Source organism: Equus przewalskii, chromosome 5, assembly GCF_037783145.1.
Source record: "Equus przewalskii isolate Varuska chromosome 5, EquPr2, whole genome shotgun sequence".
NCBI classification, from domain to species: Eukaryota; Metazoa; Chordata; class Mammalia; order Perissodactyla; family Equidae; genus Equus; species Equus przewalskii.
The window spans coordinates 74889017-74912057 of record NC_091835.1 but is presented as its reverse complement, the minus strand read 5'-3'; the positions used below and the strand labels follow the sequence as shown (position 1 = coordinate 74912057).

Genomic DNA, 23041 nt, shown 5'->3' with positions numbered 1-23041 from the left:
CTGTGTTGTCTTTTCATGCCCAGAATCAGCCCTTACATTAGGCTTGAAGATAGGGGATTCCAGACAGGAAAGAAATGGGAAGGGAAGGAAGAGCTTTGGGAATGGTGTAGCACTAAGGGAGGAGGAGCCTAAAACTTTCATTCTTGTGCCGTCTGAGATTCCTGCTGGACTTATAAACTCCATAAGCACTTCTTCAGTGCCTACTCAATACAATGTGTTTAAAGTCTATTGTGGAGAGAAGAGGAACCTCTATGAATAAGCAAGGGAACATAAAAGTGTGGTAGGATAGGATTCTAGAAATTAGTGTATTCATACTGATGAAACATAAAGTAAGATAGAGCTTGATCTTGAAGGAAATAATGAACATACATTACTCCCTCCCCGCCCTTCCAGATGGAGGGATCAGCAAGAGCAGACAGGAAGAGGAAAATGGATGTGATCAACTCAGCTGAAAAGTAAGGGCTTTATCACTTTATCAGATAGGGAGAGATAAGGTAAGGAATGTTATTTAATGAAAGGCCTTGCTTGCTGTCCTAAGCTTTAGATTTGATGCCAACAGCAACACTAAAGTATACCTTTCTCGGCTCCATCACTAGCCATTGTCGATCTGGACTAAAGTCTGTCCCTACTTCCTATATGTAGAGATTCTGTACTAGGTATAGGGCTGAAAACCTAAAAGATACTTTCTTTGGGGAGCTTCTTAAACTGATCCTGAGGTGTGGCTGTCTCAGGGTTTGGAATGGAATGTTTCTGTCCCAGGGAAAGAACACCTGAATAAAGATTTCAAAGACTTTTTAAATTAAGCATTTTAGACTCTAAAGGGATCTTGGAGGCCTAGTTCACCTCTGCCCATTTTTTTTTTTTTTTAATATTGGCACCTGAGCTAACAACTGTTGTCAATCTATTTTTTTTTCTGCTTTTTCTCCCAAAATCCCCCTACTACATAGTTGTATATTTTTTAGTTGTGGGTCCTTCTAGTTGTGGCATGTGGGATGCTGCCTCAGCATGGCCTAATTAACGGCGCCATGTCCACGCCCAGCATCCGAACCAGCGAAACCCTGGGCTGTTGAAGCGGAATGCGCGAACTTAACCACTCAGCCACAGGGCCGGCCCACCTGCACATCTCTTAATTCACATCACAGGTTACCACAAGGAATCTATGAATTTATCTGAACCCTTGTGGAGGCTCACTCTAACAAATTATTGTCCCAGTATTTGGTAGAGCATATACTCAACCTTGCATATCTGCTTACACGGTAAGATTTACATGCCTTCTAAATGAGTTTATCAATAAAATGTTAGAACTTAAAGAAACATTGCCAAAGAGTGTTAAATGAGATCTGGATGTGACTAGGAAAATTTATTATGGGAAAATCTAGTCCTTTGAAAATAAGTTTTAGAGGATTTTTGCTGTTAAAAAGGATTCAGAGCAGGGATAGGATTCCTTTAAATATAGGACAAGGAAGAATAGCAAGTGAAAGGGAACTAGTATATACTGAATACTCATATAATAAGCACAAACACCTCCTTATTTAATCTTTACAACTCCAGGAAATAGATGTCACTCCCACTTTACAGATGAAGAAACTAGGCTCAAAGAGGTGGTGGTAGTCAACGGGGAGCCAAGACTTCAGCCCTAGTGGTCACCTTATCCCTAGGCCAGTGGTCTTTCTGCTATGTCTCACTCCCCGGAGTGGAGCCTCCGTGTAGTCCCTAGTGACTGTGTTAAGTAACACTTTTATTTGTTTGAAAACTGCCTCCAAGTTTGAACATATGCCCTCTGATTCTAATAATCTGTAGTGAAAAAGTATTCTCTTTTCAGCCATTTTTCCAGACTGATTATTGTTTGTAAGAAGCCCATTCTACCCTGGTCATTTTAGGTGTTAAATGTTTGTCTCTCCACCTTTATGTATTCTGAGAGGATCACTGTTTATCATGTATTTCAGCTATGGATGTACAAAGGTTCACAGATGAGTAAGACTATATAGTTCCTTATTTTTTAAAATATGTGTACGTATAGCAACATATTGATCAGATGTGCCCAGGAGACAGTTAACAATGACTCAAAAGTCCCCTTCCTGAGTTGCAGCTAATAATTCATAGTCATCACCATATAAATAATACAGCTTAGTAGTTAAGATACAGCTTCTGGAGTGAGGCCAACCTGGGTATGAATTCTAGCAATGCCAATTACAAACTATAGCCCTGAGCCTTGGTTTCCTCCTTTGTGGAGACAATAATATTACCTACATCCCTTAGAGTTGTTGTGAGGATTAATTAACATGATGCATGTACCACATTTAGGTAGTATCTGGAAATAGTAAGTATTCAATAAATTTTAGCTATTACTCATTAAATACAGGAGTTTGGTTTACTGATATAGACAGTTTAGGCTGCATTCTCCCACTTATCTTAGGCCACCAGGGGGCACCATTGCCTCTGTCCATTTTAAAGAGGTCCTCCCAAGGTCAAGATGACCTTAATGCTCGGCCTTCTTTCCCATGCTCCCTCCAGTTCTCAGGAATTTAGTTGTATTTTGACGTAGAGCTCACTTGGCTGCTTTATTCATGTCAATCCTCCCTTAACTTTCCTCCCACCTCCCAGGTCCCATCCATGTTCAGAAACAGACTAAGCCAGCTCCTGGGAGATACCATTTAGTCCCTTTGATCCCTGGGCTTTCCCATTGGCCTGATAGCAGTGGATCAGGAGTGAACAACTAAACAAGTCCACAAAGTCCTGGTGATGCTACGCTCCAAGACACTGTGTCAAGGGGCTTAGAGCATTACTGTTCTCCATCTTCCTTCCAACCACTAGAGCTCCAAAATAGGTTACCCTTATGGCCACTCAATAAGTATCCCTTTGGTAGCCTCACCCTGAGAATGCCTCCTCTCTCTTGGGGCACTGGAGTTCACTCCTCTGGTATGCTGCCTAGTCTCTGTGGATCATTAACCAGAGAGAAGAAACCAGGTCAGACTATTCTAGGGTTACAAGGAAATCCTCTGTGAGACGCTAAATTGGGAGCAAATATTGACCAGTGGAGCTTTGAAGTCACAGAGGAGGTAGTGAGGTCAGTGCTCCTCTGGGGGACTGCTTGGTTTCTCTTCATGAAGTTCTTTCATAAGACCTACCTATCTGATCCCCAAGCCAGAGGAGCATTGATTGGTAGTTGTGAAGCTGGGTATGAGCAAACTTGGGAAGAGAAATGCTGTTTTTCTTTCTCTTTTTCCAAGTCTAAGCTATAAACTAGGTTTCTTGACAAACTAGGTTATCTAAACCTGGCTTAGAGGGTACTGAGACCTCTGAACTTGATGTCACTGCTATGTGAGGAGATAAATGGACTTCATTTGGGGCTTGGGGTTTGTAGATAAGGCACCCTGGTCCTTGGGTCAGTCCCCCTCTGCCCTTGGGTCATTGACAGTGATAAGCTTAGGAAGGCAGAAAGGTCCTGAGGTCTTGTCTACCCAGAGGAGTCAGTCAACAGTGGTGTGGAAGATCACTTTAGTGCCCTGGTTCATTTCATGGTCGCTGGGGAGCACAGGATAAGCGTGTATAGTAAATAGCAAGTAGGAGAAGGCGTCCAGAGGCCCTATGGCAGCGACAGGAGTGATGTGACAAAAAAGGAGGGTGCCTAATGCCTGATTTTGGATGAAGGGTTAGTCTGCAGTCCTGATCTCATGCCTAGATGTGGGGTGGGCTGGCTATATGGGGTTACGTGAGACTAATGCCTAGGACTCAGAGGCTCTGGCCTGCGCTGTAAACCTTCATGTTAAGGGGAGTGGTTGGAAGACTTGGAAGGCGGAACTGACAGCCCACAAAGAGCACTGGATATTCAGGCTCCTGCCTTTCCTTTCTTTCTCCACATATTGGGGGCTGTTAGTATCTATAATATCGTGGCCTCTGGTGACCTCAAATGATCTACACCAAGCAACTAACTCTGGCATCATAGCTTGTGTCCACATAATGTCACCTCTATGGCCATTAAATCATTGACCAAAGACATTCTTCAAGAAAGCATGCCAAGGTGGTAGGAGGAGTGGGCAATGATCAGTTGCCGTGATAGTATATTAAGGGATTGACTTCCGAGGACGTTCAAAGGTCGAAGTCCTTAGGGCTTTTTCTCTAATATTCACGTCAGAACTAACTCCAAATGTGTTAAGGGCAAGGGAAAAAGCCTAAGAAGGAAGTTAACTGAGTTCTCAGGCACATACTTAGCCACCTACACGCTACCCCCCCGCCCATCCAGCCGTAATTAGCCTGACGCAGGCGGCCCAATCCTGCCCACCACAACTCCTGTCAACGGCTCAGGTCCCGCCCCCCTCCACACCGGACCAATGGCGGAGCCCGGGACCGGTGCCCTGAGAGGGGCGGGAGCGGGCTCGGGGTGGTAGGCGGGGACTCGCTGAGGACCCCGGGCTGGGCGCCGCCGCCGGTTCGTCTCCCCTTTCCCTCAGCCGCCTCCTTTCAACCTTGTCCACCGGTCGGCGCGGCCTCTAGTGCGGCCGCAGCGGCTCCCGTTCCTGCCGCAGCGCTCTCCCCTTCTTCCCTCCCCACCAGATCCCCGAGTTTGCCCGACATGGCTTTACTCACTGCGGCCGCCCGGCTCTTCGGAGCCAAGGTGAGCAACTACAGGAGGGAGCGCGCCGTCCCAGGGTGGGGCTGAGGCGACTGCAGGCCCTCCGCCGGGGTCTCCCTCCCCTCCCCATACACGCCCCGGCGCGCCTTAAAGGGGCCCTGCGCTTGGCTGGCCGCCGGCCCTGCGTGGAGCTCCGGGCCATGTGCTGCGCTGGCCTTCCAGCCCCGCGGGTGAAGTGAGGGCCGCCCGGCCCGGCACGCGGGCTTGAGCGGGAGGTATGGCCGGACCATACTGTCACCCTGCACGTGTAGGGTGGAAGTGTAGGGGGTGCGTGTCCCTGCAAGAAGGAGGAGCCGCCAGTGGAGAACATCGGTGCCGTGTTCCCCTGGAGTTGGGGAAAGAGCCTGTTTGGAGGAGGGGGCGGGGGTGAGAGGAGTGGCAGGGGTGAACAGATGTGCTCGCTGTCCCTGGGCCAGAGCTGGAGCGGTGCCTGATTTCGGCTTCTGCTTTGTAGGGAAGGCCTTGTCAGTTCCTCAACTGCCCGTTTCCATTTCTCCAGCCCAATTATTTAAGCCTTTAGTGACCAAGCCGTAGCATTTCCTGCTAAAGGACTGGGACTCAGGTGCTCTTTGTCCTTGGGACTCTTGTACTCATTCTTTGTATATAGGAGGAGCTTGGGTGGGGGGGGAGCGCTTCTGTAAAACCTGCATGATTGTAACGTATAATTGGAGAAAGAATCAGAAAGATTGTTCCTCCAAACTAAGTGAAGATACTGGGCAGGAGATAGTAATGCCGAGGTCACATGACCAATCCCACTACTCTCTCGCCAGGGTTTTGCTGTTGCTCTTCTACTCTTCTCAGGAGAGTTTGCTCTCATTCCTTTGCTTGACTTTTGTTGCCATTATGGTTCCTAGGAATGTTGTTGCAGGGGATGGTGCTTTCAATTTCAAAATGCCAGTACTTTTGTCTCTGGGTAACTTGGCCCTTTAAACAGAGAGACTCGCGCTGAGGGAGTCCCATCCTCTAATCCATGCAGGGACAGTCCCACAAGTGACCTTGATTCCTTCGAAGAATTTATACTCTCTTCTGCAGACAGATTAAAGTTGCCAACACCTGAAGGAAAGGAGTCTTAGAATGGTGTTGGCTTGTTGTGCATTATCTTGCATGGTTGGCAAATAAGGTGAAACCTGTAGGATTGACGCTGGAGTTCTTCCAGGCACCCAGCAGCAAGGTGGACGCTGATCATTGGGGAGATACTTGTCTTACTTGACTGTTACTTCTCCTGCTGCCAGGGAACAGGGTAAGGAAGCCTCTTGGGAAATGAAGCAAGTTCTAGATAGTGTTTTGGCCGAATAGGGGACACTATAATTAGCTCATTCCAGAGTTACTAACCCAGACCGGATAGTCTAACCCTACAGTGTATTTGAAAAAGCCTTTAAAATTTACCTTTTGAATTTATTTTGTCTCTTAAGCCTCCAGGGAAGCTCAGAAAGCTTTTGGGGTGACAGGGCCATGTAATTGTATCATTATTATTTTCTTTAGTTTCCTGTTAGAGATGGATCTGAGGATCTCAGAAACGTGTAAAATGGAAGCCATTAGAAAGCTTTTGACTCTTAAAACTAGCAAAGCCCAACAGACTCAGGAGTAGAAATTTCCTGAGATCTACGCAGTATGACCAGGATACCAAGAAGTCTTTCAGTTTGTCAGCATTGTTAGCACCTACCTGAGCTTTCCAGATTAGCTTGCAGCTTAATTGGTACTCGATTTTACTTTTGCTATTCAGGTAGGCTTTAGAAGGCAAAAATAGTCTTCTAACCTGGGAGAATTGACCCCTACCACTTTGATTCTCAAGGTCAGATGTAGTTTCACTTTTCTGAGGCGAGATTTTTTTTAACCTTGCTAGGAGACACAAATATTAGTCATTGTTCTGTTCCACCCTACCTACTGTCAGGAAATTTAAATGAACACCTAAATTGGAGTGAGAGACTAATTCAGATCCTTGAAATTGTTTAACTGAATTCATGCTAAGCAATGGCATTAGTATTAGCTGTGGGTGCCTTAGTTTTGTGATGTAAATACTGTCTTTTCACAGGTGATCTGGGTTTGATTTTGGGCTGAGAATTGGAGTAGGGCCACCAATTCACTTCTGGACTCTGGACACCAGTGTAATTAACCAATCCTAGTTACTTCTTGTACCGTTGAGAATTGCTTCTCCAAGCTAGGATGTTTGATAACTTTGAGTAAATCAATTCAAAAGCGTTTCTAGATTATTTCTAGACTTTTTGAAGACATTTAAATTAATACCTATGATTCCTTTACAGTAGACCTACACCACTGCACAACATCTCTTGTATAAATCCTAGTCTGAAATTGCTTTCAACAAACCCAAGTCTGGGGCCAGCCCGGTGGTGCAGCGGTTAAGTGCGCACATTCCGCTTCTCGGCGGCCTGGGCTTCACCAGTTCAGATCCCAGGTGCAGACATGGCACCACCTGGCAAAAGCCACGCTGTGGTAGGCGTCCCATATGTAAAGTAGAGGAAGATGGGCACAGATGTTAGCTCAGGGCCAGTCTTCCTCAGCAAAAAGAGGAGGATTGGCAGTAGTTAGCTCAGGGCTAATCTTCCTCAAAAAGAAAAAAAAAAACCAAGTCAGTTTTATCCAATGAAATGTTAGTTAGCCTTAAAGCTCAAAACTTTTACAGGCAAGCGCTTAAATCTCTGTGCCTTCACTTTGAATCTCAGCCTACCCAAAGTAATGACAATTCCTTGATGCTTACTAGATGGACCAAAGATGGAAAGTGCAGAGTAAAGCCTCATCACATGCTAGTGGTGAGATGGTTGCATTTGTTCTTCCTGGTAGGCTTTGGTTTGGTGGCAGGTGAATGCATGGGTGTGGGGAGGCGAGGTGAGCAGTGGTGAAATAGATAATCAGAGAAGGGAAGGCTGGCATTCCTGGTTCTTAGAAGGCAGAAGGAGGCAGAAGGCAGGAAACCAGACTTGGTGGATCTCTCTAAAGCCACACAGTAGTTCATTTTGCCCTGTTTCTGTACTTAATATGATAGTGTTGAGTAGGATGTGAAATTTAAAACAGTAGTAAGGCAACTTTAGGAATAGATCTTTCTTAGGATCTGATTATCTTTCAGTTCTTCCCTCAACTGCCCAAATTCTTTAGGTCCTTGTATTTCTTTTAACATGCTATCATTTTTAAAAGTCTGTAAGTTTGCAGTGGGCGTGATCACCTGGGATACTTGTTCACATTGCACATTCGTGAAGCACGTTCGTGAACTGCCTTCAGATTCTGATTCAGCAAAGAGGGGATGGGATTTGGAAACTTCTATTCAAGTACTTCAGTTGACTGATGATGTTCCGTGGTCCCCTTCTGTTGGACTAGTAAAGCCATATGCAGGCCTTTTTGTTTGCAACTTTATGGAATGTATATATGAAACTTGAGTATTTAGGTATTTTTTTTGCAATTGGTGATTATTTTAAAAATTTACTTCAAAAGTGACTATTCTAAACAATAGTCCATTTTAGGCTATTTTCTCTAGGTTTGTCTTCCTAGGCCTTTTTTCAAATGCCTTGGGAAAAGTTTTTTGTAAATCCCTGGAGCAAGCTGTTAGGAGCTAAAACTTGTAGGAACTAGTAGAATTGGGGGAACAGTTCCTAGTTCCTGAGAAAGTAGTAGGGTGCCAGATCTTATATACTTTATTCACAATCTCTGCTTAGTGTGCACATGATAAGTAGGTGTTCAGCAAATATTAAAGAACAGTAAGGATTTCTACTGAAAGGTTAATTAGGACTCTTGATTCTTTTCTAAGGCTGAATTGGTGTCTTTTGCTGTCTTCCTCAATGAATGCTCAGTGAACCTTTAGCGGAGAGTATGTTAGCAAATGACAGTTAGGTAGAATTAAGGAAACTCCTGTGCATATGAAGGAGGTCAAAGTATGAAATCTGAAGATTACTCTGCTCAGTCTATTAAGTAGCCTGACGAGTAGTGCAGGCCAACTTCTGAAATCACCATTGTGAAACACAGATGTTAAATGACTTCAGTTCTCTGACCTGGTTCTGGGGAGAGAGGGGCCTTTGTCCTATGTGTGTTCTTTTTCCCTTAATGCAAGTTGTTCCTTTTGCACTGGAAGCCTTTGTAGCACAAGATTTTTCCTACCAATTATTAGTGCATTATATTTGCTTCATCAACTAAGCTAGTTCTGCTGGCTTGGCAAGCTCTGATCTTTTGCTGATGAAGGAAAGGGCTCTAAAATCAGGAGCATCTCTTTCAAGCTTTTAATGTTGGAGATCCTGGATATGTGGCAGGACATGTTCTGAATATGCTTACAGTGGAGGATCAAAGAAAATTTGGCTTTTTCTCTGTAAAGTGAGAGTCCTGGGTGTGGACCAGTGATGATAATAGGCTAAGAGGAGTAAGAGAGAAATAACCACATTATTGAGTAAGTGCTTATCCAGATAGGGTTATGATGTTCCCAGAATTTGTGGGGAGAAGGGAGTAGTTTTAGTTGATTTCTGGTAAGTGATTTGGCTAATACCCTATTCCAGAAATACCGTAAGTATTATAGACAAGCCTGGCAGAATTTCTTGCATGTAATATTACTCCTTTTCCTTCCTTGGCCCTTTAGGTTCTTTTAATTATATTTTTCCATCCTAGCACATTTGAGAGCTACAACCCACTTCTATCAATAATAGCAAACTTACTAGAAGAGTTCTTGCCCGAGGTGGCAGCATATGAGGTTTGAAAAAGCCTCTTAGAGATCATGATGCCCCTGCCCTGTAGGGACTCCCAGCTGTCACACGTGAGCCAGGGCCTTGTCTTTGGAAGCAGTTCTCCATCTCTCCCCGTGAAGGAGCTGACCTATTGAGTGCGGTGACTCCCTGACTGACCTGGCAGCTGCTGTTCAGTAGGGTGACTCTATGCGAGGCATGCAACCAGAAGCCAAAAGCCTGGTTGCCACACCTCCAGAATTGGGGGAGGAGCTAGGAAGTGAAAGTTCAGGGATGACTCAGGTTTGTAATCTGCCTTTCCCATCAGTGAGTATAGCCTGAATGTACTGTACAAAACTAGTCAGCACCTTTCTTTGGCAGCCAGGGGGCAGATGAAATGAGATGTGTAGCCTTGGGTGTGACAGTCCTCCAGTATCTCCTACCTAGAGCCATTTGCTCTGCTGGTGGAGATCATGGTTGTTAGCTAAATTTGTTTCCTCTCTCTGAGACTCCTCTCCTTGTGGTCAGGAGGCCCTTATAAAGGAAATTGGGGCTTTATTTCCTGTTCTACAGCTAGAGGGAATTATCCGTTCACCCCTTCCTCGTGCTTGACTGCCTCTTTCCTGGGATCCAATTCCAGGAGACAGTTGTGACACTTGAAGTGGTAGGTAACAGGCCAACACATTTCTGTTTATTGGACTCAGCTGGCAGAAGGCACTGTTCTAGATGCTTACATGCAAATTATTTTATATAGTCTACTTGTCTGCTTGAATTTGGCATTATTTTTACCAATTTAGAGATGTGAAAACTCAGACTTATAAGTTAGGTCATATAGTGAAAGTATCACAGCGGGATAGCGGCAGGACTGGATTTAGGACTAGATCCTTGATAACTCCACATTTCATGCTCTATGTTCTACACTTCTGCTCCCTTGCTTAACACTTTAGACAGTGGGTGTTTCTCAAACTTCATTGCTCATATGGATCACCTAGTAAGCTTGTTAAACTGCAGATTTGGATTGAGAAGGTCTGAGGTGAGGCCCAAATTCTGCATTTCTAACAAGCTCCAAGTAATGCTAATGATGCTGGCCAGGCAGTCATATTTTAAATAACAAGGCTTTCAAGTACCTTTATGTATGTCCTTATCAGAGCCTTAGAATCAGACTTTGAGCTAAGTAGCTTGAGTGTTATCCTAAATATGGAGAAGGAAAGAAAAACAGAGTCTTAGTTGTTTTGTTTTGGATGTCTCAGTTGTTTAGTAATGGAGCTGGGGCTAGACCCCAGATTTCTTTTCCTAATTCCAAGTCATGTGCCCTGTCTTCTACATCATTAGATAAAGTTGTCCTAACTTAAATTTTTCCTATTCTAGCCTTTTGAGTGGTCATATCAATGAATTGCTACCTTTAAAATCCTTCTGATTTCTTTAGTTTTCTTCCAGCTGCAGGGTTAGCTAAAAATATAATTAAACCTGACACTAAAGAGTACAAGAAAGTGGCCATGCTATTTATTTTTATATATTTATTATATAACAAATACAAAGCACTTGCTATGTGCCAGATATGGCCTTAAGTGCTTTGCAAATATTGACTTAATCCTCATAGCACTTCTTTGAGGCAGGTACCATTATTGTTCCTGTTTTACAGATAAGGAAACTGAGGTGCAGAAAGGTTAAATGACTTGGCTAGGGGTCACACAGCCAATGAATGACAGAGAAGTGTAGTATAAACAGAATATACTAGCTTGATTCTATAGCTACATGACCAAGCTCTCCACAAACTAGCATTGCTTTGCGAATTGGAGATCTGGCTAAGAAGTGTTGCTGACGGAGATTAGGGACAGTGGAGATCAGCTCTCTTTAAGTTACTCCTTAGGCTCCTCATTAAATGGCAAAGATGCTGTCTACAAAGGAAACTAAGACTTTCCTGATGGTGGAAGTAGGGTGCCCTAACCATTCTGGTGAAGTAGGATTCATAGAAACAGATCTGAGAAATGACTGTAACTGAGCAGCAGGCATGACTCATGATTCCTTTGACGTTGCATTCTTACAGCCTTGTTGAGTGACGTTCCACTCTTTTCTTTCTGATCCCCCCCGTTTTTTTTTTAATTATAAATGAAGTAAAAGGAGAGTGCTGCTCATTGATTCTAGCAGTTCTCTCTCACAAGGGGAAAAAAACTTTTTCATTTTATGTTCATACTGGTGGAAGAAACACCTCCAACCTGAAGGAATTTCTATTTTCATCTTAAGATCTGGGCTCTCATTCTATCTGTTAAGCTTGGATAGATTTTTTTGGCCTGAGATTTAACCTTAAGCTATTCTTCTTGTAATCTTTCCTCTTGCCAATGAAGCAGCCAGCCATTATAGAACCTTAAGCTTGGTTAGAAGTGGAAAAAGTATCATTATGGAGCGATTTCAACTTCTTTCCTCTCTCAGATGATGTGCTCCCCTGTAGTCTCTTTAAAAACAAAGCCACTGGTGGCCTAGTGGTTAAGTTAGGTGTGCTCCATTTTGGCAGCTTGGATTTGGTTCCCAGGCTTGGACCTACACCACTCAACCAGTCATCTGTCAGTGGGCATACTGTGGCAGTGGCTCACATACACAAAGACGAAGATTGGCAGCAGATGTTAGCTCAGGGTGAATCTTCCTCAGCAAAATACATACATACGTATATACATACATACATACAAAAAGAGGAAGATTGGCAGCAGATGTTAGCTCAGGATGAATCTTCCTCGGTAAAATAAATAAATAAATACATACATACAAAACAAAAACACCGCAACAACCACCTACCCACAATTAAAAGGTCTACTGCAGGACCAATGTGGTCTCTGTGAGATGGGTCCTCTGTAGCAGGGGATCTGTGGGACCATGGAGCATGGAATAGCTTGAGCATGGCTAGCTCTGTAGAACAATAGTTTGAACTTAGTCACAAGTTTTCCCTTGTCCACTTTTTGGTGACTAGTAAGAAAAGGCAAAGTTATTTCTTGAGTGCTGAATCCTGCTTCCATTCGCCCCACGTAGGGTGAAGAGGCTAAGGTCTGTTTGTGCTGCCTGCTTCTTGCCCAAATGGCCCTCAGTCCTCAGTAAGCTAGATGAGACTTTAGGAAGTTAATGAAAGGAGTTACAGACAGCCCTGGTTAACAAGTTGAGGTGTTCCTCCTTTGCTTTAGGGACATATTAGCTTGCCTCATGCTCTCTGAATTTAGCTTTAGATTGATTCTTTTTAAAATAAACTTTTATGAAGGATCTCTTCCCTTTTCACTCCTCCTCTCTGCCCTAACAGAAAGAGGCGTACTAAATTCTAAAAAGCCTCAGATGCTAATAAACTCTGACCCTAGGCATTTAGCGTTTTGGAATTTATATAGTACCTCAGGTTCAAGTGATTTTCAGTGTAACCAGACACAGTGCAGTAATTACTAGAAAAGGTGTCTAGCCTTTTGGCAAAAGGAGGAAAGGTGTAGACTTGCTCTGGGATTTGTTTATTTGTACATGTGCGCATGTGTGTGTGTAATCTTTTTAGTTTGCAAGTGCTTTCACATTCATTCTAATTTAATTATCACAAGACAACTCTGAGATGTGTGGTAGGTACTAACACCATTTTCTACATGAGGAAACAGGCTTTACTTTGATGATCTCATTTTATCTTCAAAATAATTTGGTGCAGAAAAGTTAATCCTATCTAAGCCCTTATAGTTAGTGGCATAAATGGTCATTTTTTCAAGAGGCAGTGTTGAACTTTTTGTTGCGACTCAACATCTTCTCAGAAAGTAGGTTTTTTTGGAGAAAAAAGACCTTTCTCTTAAACATAGAAAACATAGGCTAGCTACACTATTTCTCTTTGTGAGGAGGGATAGCTTTCTTGAATCTCAGACTTATCTTTCTGGATAATTTTCTTCCTGAAGTATATCTTTAAAAATTCCTTTGGTATAGGTGTGTAGGTGATAAACTCTCAGCTTTTATCTGAAATGTCTTTATTTCACCCCTTTTTTAAAGATTTTTTCCTCGCCTGGGTATACAACTCTAAACTTAATAATTATTTTCTCTCATCACTTTGAAGATGATTTTCCAGTTTTCTAGTTTCCATTGCTGTTGAGTAGTCCTCTGTCAGTTGTTATTTTGTAAATATTCTGTCTTCCTGTGCTTTTTCCAGGAGTGTGAAGTAGTGTTGTAAAAGGCTGCCTCTGCCTGTGGGCTCTTCTAGCCTGGAGAGCTGGGGAGATCTTACTAGCAGGGTTAAGTGACCTTTTCTCTCTGCCTATAACAAAGCCCAGCCCTGGAACCCAGAGGGTAGGAAAGAGTCTTTCTTCAGGCAATGCTGATGAAGCTATGGATGCAAGAAGCAGAGTTAAACCTGCTGCTGCTTCTAGGCTGGTAATTCCTTCCAAGCTGCTCAGGGCCTTTTGTAGCTTTCTTATGTCAAACTGTCACTAGAAGCTAGGATGAAGAGTGAGAGGTTGGGTCGCTGTAATTGCTTCTTGTTAATACATAGGAGGGAGGAGTAACTATTGCCTAAGGTTTTGTGTTTTCTTTACAGAATGCATCCTGTCTTGTTCTTGCTGCCCGTCATGCCAGCACTTCCTCCACGGTAAAGTTTGGAAAAAAGAACTGAGGATCATTGAGGCAGCCTGACCCTGGGATTGGGGTGGGAGTGGGGGGTTGGCTAACCCCCAGTCTTTCATCATTATCTTGAGTATCTCCTGGAGGTGTCTTTGTTGTTATAACTATTATTATTACTACTATTTTAAGAAATGATTTACTCAATAGTGTAGTGAAGTAGAAATATCAAATATTTTTGCCTAATCTTTGTTTTTTTTTTTTAATTTTTAAATTCTAAAATACATATAACATAAAATTTACCATTTTAATCATTTTTAAGTATATAGTTTAGTGGCTGTAAGTACATTCACATCATTGTGCAACCATCACCGCTATCCATTTCCAGAACTTTTTCATCTTCCCAAATTGAAAATCTGTACCCATTAAACAATAACTCCCGCATTCCCCTCTCCCTCTGCCTAATTCTTTTACCCTCATCTGTACAGAGTAGCTGACCATACTTCGCTGGCAGATAGAGAAAGCCAAATTCTAAAAAACAGACTTAACATACCTACTTTGCAGGAAATCTAATCATCATTTTGACCATCACTTAGCCTCTCTACTTCTCTTTTTAGAATTTGAAAGACATATTGGCTGACCTGATACCTAAGGAGCAGGCCAGAATTAAGACCTTCAGGCAGCAACATGGCAACACTGTGGTGGGCCAAATCACTGTGGACATGGTAAGGGTTGTAGAGTTTGGGCTGGAAGAAGTAGCCCTGTAATGTGCTTCAACAAAAGTCTCTTTCTCTTCACTGACTATTTGAAACCATTGTGTCCCGTACAAGGAAATGTTGCAGCTTATGGTGTTCACTAGAAATTAGACTATTCTTGGGGGCAGGCCCCATGGCCAAGTGGTTAAGTTTGTGCGATCTGCTTTGGTGGCCCAGGGTTTCACCAGTTGAGATCCTGGGTGAGGACTTAGCACCATTCATCAAGCCATGCTGAGGCAGCGTCCCACATAGCAGAACTAGAAGGACCTACAACTAGAATATACAACCATGTACTAGGGGGCTTTGGGGAGGAGGAGAAGAAGAAAAAAAAAAGAAATTAGACTATTCTTTTCTACAAATTTAATAGTTGAGCCTAACCTAATTCACTGATGGGAGGGTTGAATGAAGTTTCTATTCCTCTTCCTAACCTGTCAGCCTTTGGGTCTAGGGCTCTCTGTCTCTGAGTTGATGCTGTGTCGACTCTCCAGTTAAACCATAGTTCTAGCAGGGCCTCGGGAACAGCTTTAGGGTGGCTTCTTCTCAGCCCTAAGAGTCTGAGCAGCTCGAATGATAATTCCATAGCAGTGTTTAGCCATTGGTCTCTATCTCTGTTCCCTGTAATAGATCCCATTCTATTGTAGGGAATGAGGGCGTAAGAGTGGGCAGGAGAAAAAAATAAAATACAGTAAGAAAAGAAAGCAAACAGTAATCTTTCTTTTTTTTTTTTAAGATTTTATTTTTTCTTTTTCTCCCCAAAGCCCCCCAGTACATAGTTGTATATTTTAGTTGTGGGTCCTTCTAGTTCATGTGGGATGCTGCCTCAGCATGGCCTGATGAGCGCTGCCATATCCGCGCCCAGGATCCCAAGTGGCGAAACCCTGGGCTGCCAAAGCAGAGCGTTCGAACTTAACCACGCAGCCACAGGGCCGGCCTCAAAAAACTTAATCTTTCTTCTTCTTTTTTTTTTTTTTTAAGATTTTATTTTTTCCTTTTTCTCCCCAAAGCCCCCCGGTACATAGTTGTATATTCTTATTCTTCGTTGTGGGTCATTCTAGTTGTGGCATGTGGGACGCTGCCTCAGCGTGGTTTGATGAGCAGTGCCAGGTCCATGCCCAGGATTTGAACCAACGAAACACTGGGCCGCCTGCAGCGGAGCGCGCGAACTTAACCACTCGGCCACGGGGGCCAGCCCCAAGGAACTTAATCTTAAAGATAGTGATTTATCAACTTAAAAATTTCATTTCCAACCTTACCAGTCTTCCTTGAAAAGTTCCATTCTATAGTAAATTTAGCTCCTCAGAAATCTTCCCCCAAATGAAGTCTTGGAAGTCAGAGATTAAATTTCCTCTCCCAGATCCCATGAAGCACTAACAAACTCTAGCCTGAATTATTCTGATTACTGGTTGCGTTCTCGTCTTTTCTTTAGATGTATGGTGGCATGAGGGGCATGAAGGGATTGGTATATGAAACATCAGTTCTTGACCCTGATGAGGTAAGAAACCATTATGTCAAGCACTAATAATCAGAGTTTACTGACTATTGTGCACACCATGGATTAGACCAGGGAGGGTAAGGAGAGCAAAATGAAGCACGTACCTTCATATTTTGGAAGGTGGAAAATAGGTACATATGGAATAACTGAAGAACAAGTTTACCTTTTTAATATATCAACTAGTAAAACTGAAAATACAGTGCAGAAGTAAATTACGTTAGGATTTAAGCTTTAAAAGTTCTTTTCTAACTTTTTGAAGATAAGAGTGGGACCAGTCAGTTATGTGACTTTCAGGCTAGTAAACTTAAATATTGTAATTCTTACTCTTCTTCCTCAAGGGCATCCGTTTCCGAGGCTACAGTATCCCTGAATGCCAGAAACTGCTGCCCAAGGCTAAGGGTGGAGAAGAACCCCTGCCGGAGGGCTTATTTTGGCTGCTGGTAACTGGACAAATCCCAAAGGAGGAACAGGTAAGGCAGAGGATGTTAGGCAAAGAAGGAGGGTAATGAGAAGGACGTTCTCTAATCTCAGACACTTAATCCTGACCTGGCTGTGGGGGGCAGTTTATAGAGATGTGCAGTCAGGGCAAGGAATCAGAGCAGAGTTCTGCTGTCTAAGTGGATGGGGTTGAATTCTCTTGCATTTTCTTTACTCAGATATCACTGTCTTTTTATTTCTCTTCTTTTTCCTTGCCTAGTGTTCTTAGCAGTGTCTCCCTTTCCACAGGTATCTTGGCTCTCAAAAGAATGGGCAAAGAGGGCAGCTCTGCCTTCCCACGTGGTCACCATGCTGGACAACTTTCCCACCAATCTACACCCCATGTCTCAGCTCAGTGCAGCCGTTACAGCCCTCAACAGTGAAAGTAACTTTGCCCGAGCATATGCACAGGGTATCAACCGAGCCAAGTACTGGGAGGTAGGAAGTTTTGTTGTGGTGATTGATATGTCTTGGAGATTTAAAGCACTTAAGACTGAAGGAAGAAAAAGAAATGTGGAATCTTTAGTAAAATTACTTTTCTGAGTTATGCCAGAAACTTATTTAACAAATTTTTATTGTAGGCTTGCTTTTTGTCAGTTGTTGAGATTACAAAGATAAATGAAGCATTCTTTCTATCACTAAGGTTATTGGTTTGGTTAGGGTGATGTACGTGTAAAAAAGAAACTACAATTCAGTAATCTTGCTATAATAGAGATATGTACACAGGGCTGTTAGAACATTGAAAAGGATGTGAGTTAACTGCAGGGTCCCTTAGGAAGATTTCACAGAATAGTCTCACTCTAGCCCCAAAGGGTCCCTTCTCCTCTTCTTCTTCATATAAGGAGAACCTTAAGAAGTTGGGTGAATGGCAGCTAAGGCAACTCTAGAATCTAGGAGGACTAATGCCAGTCAGCTACAGTTCTGGACTAGCCCATTCAAGAAACCTATCTGGAATGGAAGGGTGGTTAGTATCCTGGAAGTAGAATCTAAAAACAATTGAGCTTTATTTTCTTAAAATGAAATGTGACCTTAATAGGCTCAACTCTGTGGTTGGAATATGAGAGACTGTTGTGGCTTGTCCCAGTGCACAGTGCATAATTCCTTCCGTCCTCTCTAATACTCCACATACTCACAAACACTGGGTAAAGTACAAGTTATCGGGCTAATTTTACAGGAGGGCATCTCATTTTCTTTTGTTTCTTATTCAAGACAGGTAGTATAAGAAGAGAAAAGTTGCTTTTTGCAAAGCAGTTACACTAAGTGATTTTTGACCAGGAGAAGGCCCCCAAAGAGTTCACTATGATGCAAGGCACAGACTAGCGTGACCCACTGGTCTGATGAAATACCCTTGGGATTTTGGCAAATCCTGCTTCATTTGGTTGGTCAATATTTATTCAATGCCAACTGTGTGTAGAGAATTGTGTTTGTTGTTAGGGGAAAAAAAAGGAAAGGAGAGTTTGCCATTAATATTAGTCTGGTTAGCATTGAGGAGGAAGATAGAGAAATGATTCAAATATACACATTCACAAGCACTTGAAGCATTTATAAAGCCTCACATCAGCAGGCTCAGAAGATCCTAAAACCTGAATCTATTGCTTTTCATTTTCTTTTTAAATGCATTCAAGTAACTGATATCTCTGTGGGTTACCATAACAGGAAAGGTTAGATCAAGAACAACAGTTCTGGGGCTGGCCCTGTGGCCAAGTTGGTTGGGTTCGCACGCTCCGCTTTGGCGGCCCGGGGTTTCGCCAGTTCGGATTCTGGGCACGGACATGGCACCACTCATCAAGCCATGCTGAGGCAACATCCCACATGCCACAGCTAGAAGGACCCACAACTAAAAATATACAACTATGTACCAGGGGGTTTTGGGGAGAAAAAGGAAAAATAAAATCTTATATAAAAAAAAAAGAACAACAGTTCTACTTTAAGTGAGGAAGATTGGCCTTCAGCTAACATCTGTTGCCAATCTTCCTCTTCTTTTTTTTCCTTTTTGAGGAAGAAAAAGATGTTAGCCTTGAGCTAACATCTGCTGCCAATCCTCCCCCTTTTACTGAGGAACACTGCCCCTGAGCTAACATCCATGCCCATCTTCCTCCACTTTACATGTGAGATGCCTACCACAGCATGGCTTGCCAAGTGGTGCCATGTCTGCACCCAGGATCCGAACCGGCAAACCGCCAGCCGCCAAAGCAGAAGGTGAGAACTTAACTGCTGCACCACCAGGCCGGCCCCAGTTTTTCTATTTTAAAACTTGTCTTTTATGGGGGCCGGCCCCATGGCCGAGTGGTTAAGTTGGCGCGCTCCGCTTCAGTGGCCAGGGTTTCGCTCGTTCAGATCCTGGGCGAGGACATGGCACCGCTCATCAAACCATGCTGAGGCAACATCCCACATGCCACAACTAGAAGGACCCACTACTAAAAATATAGAACTGTGTACCAAGGGGCTTTGGGGAGAAAAAGGAAAAATAAAATCTTTAAAACTTGTCTTTTAGAAATTGACCACTCAGAAGTGCTTGTTACTACTTACAATGCTGTTGTCTTGACTGTCATGAGGGGGGAGAAAACAGCTTCTTCATACTTTACAAGAGATGCCTGTGAGATATTTCCCAGCCATCCAAACATGCTGCATTGCTCCACACTGTCCTTCATTGAATCACTAAAATGAATCTTGTACTCTTCTACTTGCAGTTGCCTCCGTTTCAGTGTACAGCCATTGACTGATTGTTCTGCCATCATCTCTATGTGAGATGTATTTGTCAGCCTTAGGATTTATGTCTAATAAGTTCACACTGCATAAAAATTAGCACCAATAACTGCTTTAGTTTGGTGGAGCTTGATGCTCTTTTGTTACCACATCTTGTAACTTTCTCAAAGATCACACATGCTATTTCAGTTCACTTCTCTTAATGTGATTAATGTGACTATGGGCTACTTAAGAATTACATAACAGCATTCAGCTGGTTATTTCTGTTTAAAAAATTTAATGTTAAGAAGTTTATATGTGATCTAAGTCTTTACTAGAATCATCCGTTCATACTGTTTTTCTACATATACCTCAAGAGGATGATCTTCTGCCTACAGCATTTCTTCCATAACAGTTTACATGACTTTAGATAAATAGTATCATCTCTTGAGTTGAAAGAGTTAGATCTCCTTCTGATTGACTTAACTTCACTCATAACTGGGAGATTACTACGATGCAACCTGCTGTTTAATTGTGAAGTAGCCTTAAGATGTTGTTGAATTGAGTAAACTTTGAGAAGTAGCTGACAGATCACGTTTTGCTAGTAATGCCACCTTTAATAAGGCCTATACACAGTACATGTAGGTTTTGAAGCTGTTTATAATAAAATCATCATCTCAACACTTAACTCTTGAAAATGTGCTTAATATTACATGCTTTGTATTCATTATCTGATTTAATCCTCAGAACAACCCTATGAGTTAGATGTTATTTATTCCCATTTTACCAAACAGGAAAACTGAGGATTAAAAAAATTAAGTAGCTTGCCCAAGGTCATGCAGTTAGTAAGTGGTAGGGACCAGATTCAGACTTGAGTTTGCTTCACTCTAAGGTCTTTTCACCAGTAATACTGGCTGTCTTCTTAATAATAATGGATAATTAAATACTTGGCCAGAATTTTACTAGCAATAGAGATGCTGGCTCACAGTGTTGATTACGGTCAGTTTTGTTACTTTTATTACAGACAGCTGTGATGGTGGCATGTCTTAATGTCTTTTTTCCAAGCCTTTATAGATGAAGAATGAGTTGGTACCAGTATCTAATAGCACCTGAGTCTTAGCTTATTAAAGAAATAGGAGTTCTCTGTCAGTTTTTGGTTTTGATTTTTTTAATCTCTTCTTGACTATAGCATTGACCACTACAAAAAGGAAGGTAAGGATCCCACACTGTCATACCTGGTCTGATAGTTGTTGCTTTATGAACTTCATCCTCAGTGGTAGGAGTTGAAACAGTCTCCTTTTTGTAGTTTCTTTATGATGTGGCCATTCATAATTTCCAAATGATTTTGAAAGTTAGTATATACTCCACAGACACCAGTTTGCCTAGCCTGGGCTCCTGTTCTTGGCATTCTGCTAATGAATCCAGGTCCCTTAGGACTGCATATCCTTGATGTAGGCTTTTGCAAGTAACCTACTTCCTTAGGGTATGTGAATCTGCAAGGAGGTATAGTTAATAGTATGATTATCATGTAAATAGTCTGAGAATTTGCAAGTCTTGGCTAAGTATTTCTTGCTTCAAGTAGCTTTTTAATTTTGTCAGTATTTTCATTGAATCCTGGTGGCATTGACAAAATTCGCTGAGTACTTAAGTAATCAATGACTTCATTAGGGGTATAGATTTTGCTCTTTGTTCCAGCAGAACTACTGAAACCTCGTGACTTCCTGCAGGAACATTTGGCCAGTTAGCTTGATAGGACAGCACTATGTAATATCAGTGAGCAAGTATTTAAGTTATTATTTAAAAACCCCACTAAAACCCTGTCCCTTCCATAAATTTAGGAACTTAAAATCCCTTTGTGAAGATAAAATTGAGATGTAAAAGTTGAGCAAGGTATTACCATCACAAAAAGACAACCAGATATTATGTTTCTCTTAATAAATGAACACAGTGCTTGCTATTTATCAAATAATCTTGCTAAAAAAATTGAATTTGAATCTGTTCAAGCCTCTAGATCTAATGATCAGCTTGTAGGAAATACAGTGGACAGAGGAACATATTAAATGATATCACAGGTAGATAACCAGCAAAATCTAAACTGTGGGAAATTCTACAGAACAAATGATCTGATTTTCCACAAATAAGTTGCAAAGTAAAAAATGGAGAGCATAAGAAGCAACTTAAATTGAATAAAAAAGACGTTAGAGACATCTCAGACAATTGCACTGTGGCTTATTTTCAGTCCTGAATCAAACAAATGAGGTGGAGGGGGGCTTTGTATACTGAGTAGATATTTAATGATATTGAGGATTTGTTAAATTTTTTTTCAGTGGGATAATGGTTTGTGATTTTGTTTATGAAGGACATTTATCTTTTAGAGGCACATGCTTAAAATATTTACATGTTGAAATATATGGTATCTGGGATTACTCAAAATAATTTGGGAGATGAGAGGGGAAAGTAAGGATATAGATGAAACAGGAGTGGCCATGAGTTACTACTTGTTTAAGCTAGATGATACTTATTAGCTGAGTAGATAACCTTGTACAAGCTACTGAACCTGACCAAGCCCCAGTTTCTTCATTTGTAAAATAAAGGATATGTTACCTTACAGGATTGTTGTAAGAAAAGGAAAAAAGTGCAAATAACATATCTAGCATAGTACCTGTTATATAGTAAGTGCTTAAAAAATGGAAGCTTTTGTTATTAACTAACAATTGAATGCCACTGTTTGACCTTTGGCACATATGGTGAATTTTCTTTAAAAGGTGGAATATAGAATTATTGAAACCTAGTGTCTTAGCACATTCGTTGAGTACAAAGTCATGTGGTAGGAAAGATCATGATTAAATATATAAGGGTTCAAAATCTGACTCTGGCATTTAGCTGAATGCTCTGAACTTCACTTCCCTCATCTGCAAAAAAGAGGGCAGTGTATACTTTGTAGAGTGGTAAAAATTGGGAATAAGCTTTAATGTGCATGAGATAGTATGTGTAAATCACTCAGCGCAGTGCCTGGGTCATAACAGCTATTCAGTTAAATGGTTCTTGTTGTTATACTCCATATATAACCACCCAACATATTATCATCAACTCAAATAGCTCAATCCGTGGAGGATAAATGGTATTCCTGCCTAATTCTTCTTTGTTGATAATTCCTTTTCTTTTTTTTTCTCCATTTGCCTCTTCTCCCCATCAGTTGATTTATGAAGACTGTATGGATCTGATTGCAAAGCTGCCTTGTGTTGCAGCAAAGATCTACCGGAATCTCTACCGGGAAGGCAGCAGTATTGGGGCCATTGATTCTAAGCTGGACTGGTCCCACAATTTCACCAACATGTTAGGCTATACTGAGGCTCAGTTCACCGAGCTCATGCGCTTGTACCTCACCATCCACAGGTGAGCTAGACCCAGCAACCATAGCCACCAGTTGCCTGGATTGGTGGGAAACTTTAAGAAAAGCTCCTTAACATTCTCATATTCTGGGAATAGGCAGTAGGCAGTAAGGAGATGAAAAAACAGCATAAGGGATGATACAAGGCAAGAAAGGGGTGTAGTAAAGAAGGTCAAGAGATCTAGGAAAATCACCATAACCATGCTAATAACAAAATAGTGCTTCCAACTGGGAAAAGGTACCAGCTGTTCACATTAGGTGGTTCTTCCGCTTTCCAGGAGCTCCCTCTTCTGGCCATTGCTATGAAAGCTGGAATGAGTCAGGGAGCTTGGCAAACAGGCGTCATCAACCAGTAACCTCTCCAGCTCTGTAGATTAGTGAACAAAGGCTGTTAATAAA

At 42.2% G+C, this 23041-nt stretch overlaps 2 protein-coding genes across 5 annotated transcripts in view; one reads left to right on the top strand and one right to left on the bottom strand.

Annotated features, from left to right (window-relative positions):
* Positions 1–149: 149 nt before the first annotated feature.
* CS (citrate synthase) overlaps positions 150–23041 on the top strand; it is a 25736-nt gene continuing 2844 nt past the window's right edge. Inside the window, exons 1-7 of one of the 3 annotated variants that reach the window (XM_070621651.1) lie at positions 150–455; positions 13823–13873; positions 14460–14567; positions 16024–16089; positions 16428–16559; positions 16816–17004; positions 22448–22647. In XM_070621651.1, coding sequence (XP_070477752.1) covers positions 14565–14567; positions 16024–16089; positions 16428–16559; positions 16816–17004; positions 22448–22647 — 590 coding nt within the window. In that variant the 5' untranslated portion in view covers positions 150–455; positions 13823–13873; positions 14460–14564. Of the gene's footprint in view, positions 456–4286; positions 4616–4701; positions 4849–13822; positions 13874–14459; positions 14568–16023; positions 16090–16427; positions 16560–16815; positions 17005–22447; positions 22648–23041 lie in introns of those variants that run through there. The other 2 variants (XM_008530127.2, XM_070621650.1) reach the window with 2 other exon arrangements.
* Positions 19848–23041, bottom strand: part of COQ10A (coenzyme Q10A) — a 15058-nt gene continuing 11864 nt past the window's right edge. For both annotated transcript variants that reach the window (XM_070621657.1, XM_070621654.1), the window contains exon 5: positions 19848–23009. In XM_070621657.1, coding sequence (XP_070477758.1) covers positions 22962–23009 — 48 coding nt within the window. In that variant the 3' untranslated portion in view covers positions 19848–22961. The remainder of the gene's footprint in view (positions 23010–23041) is intronic.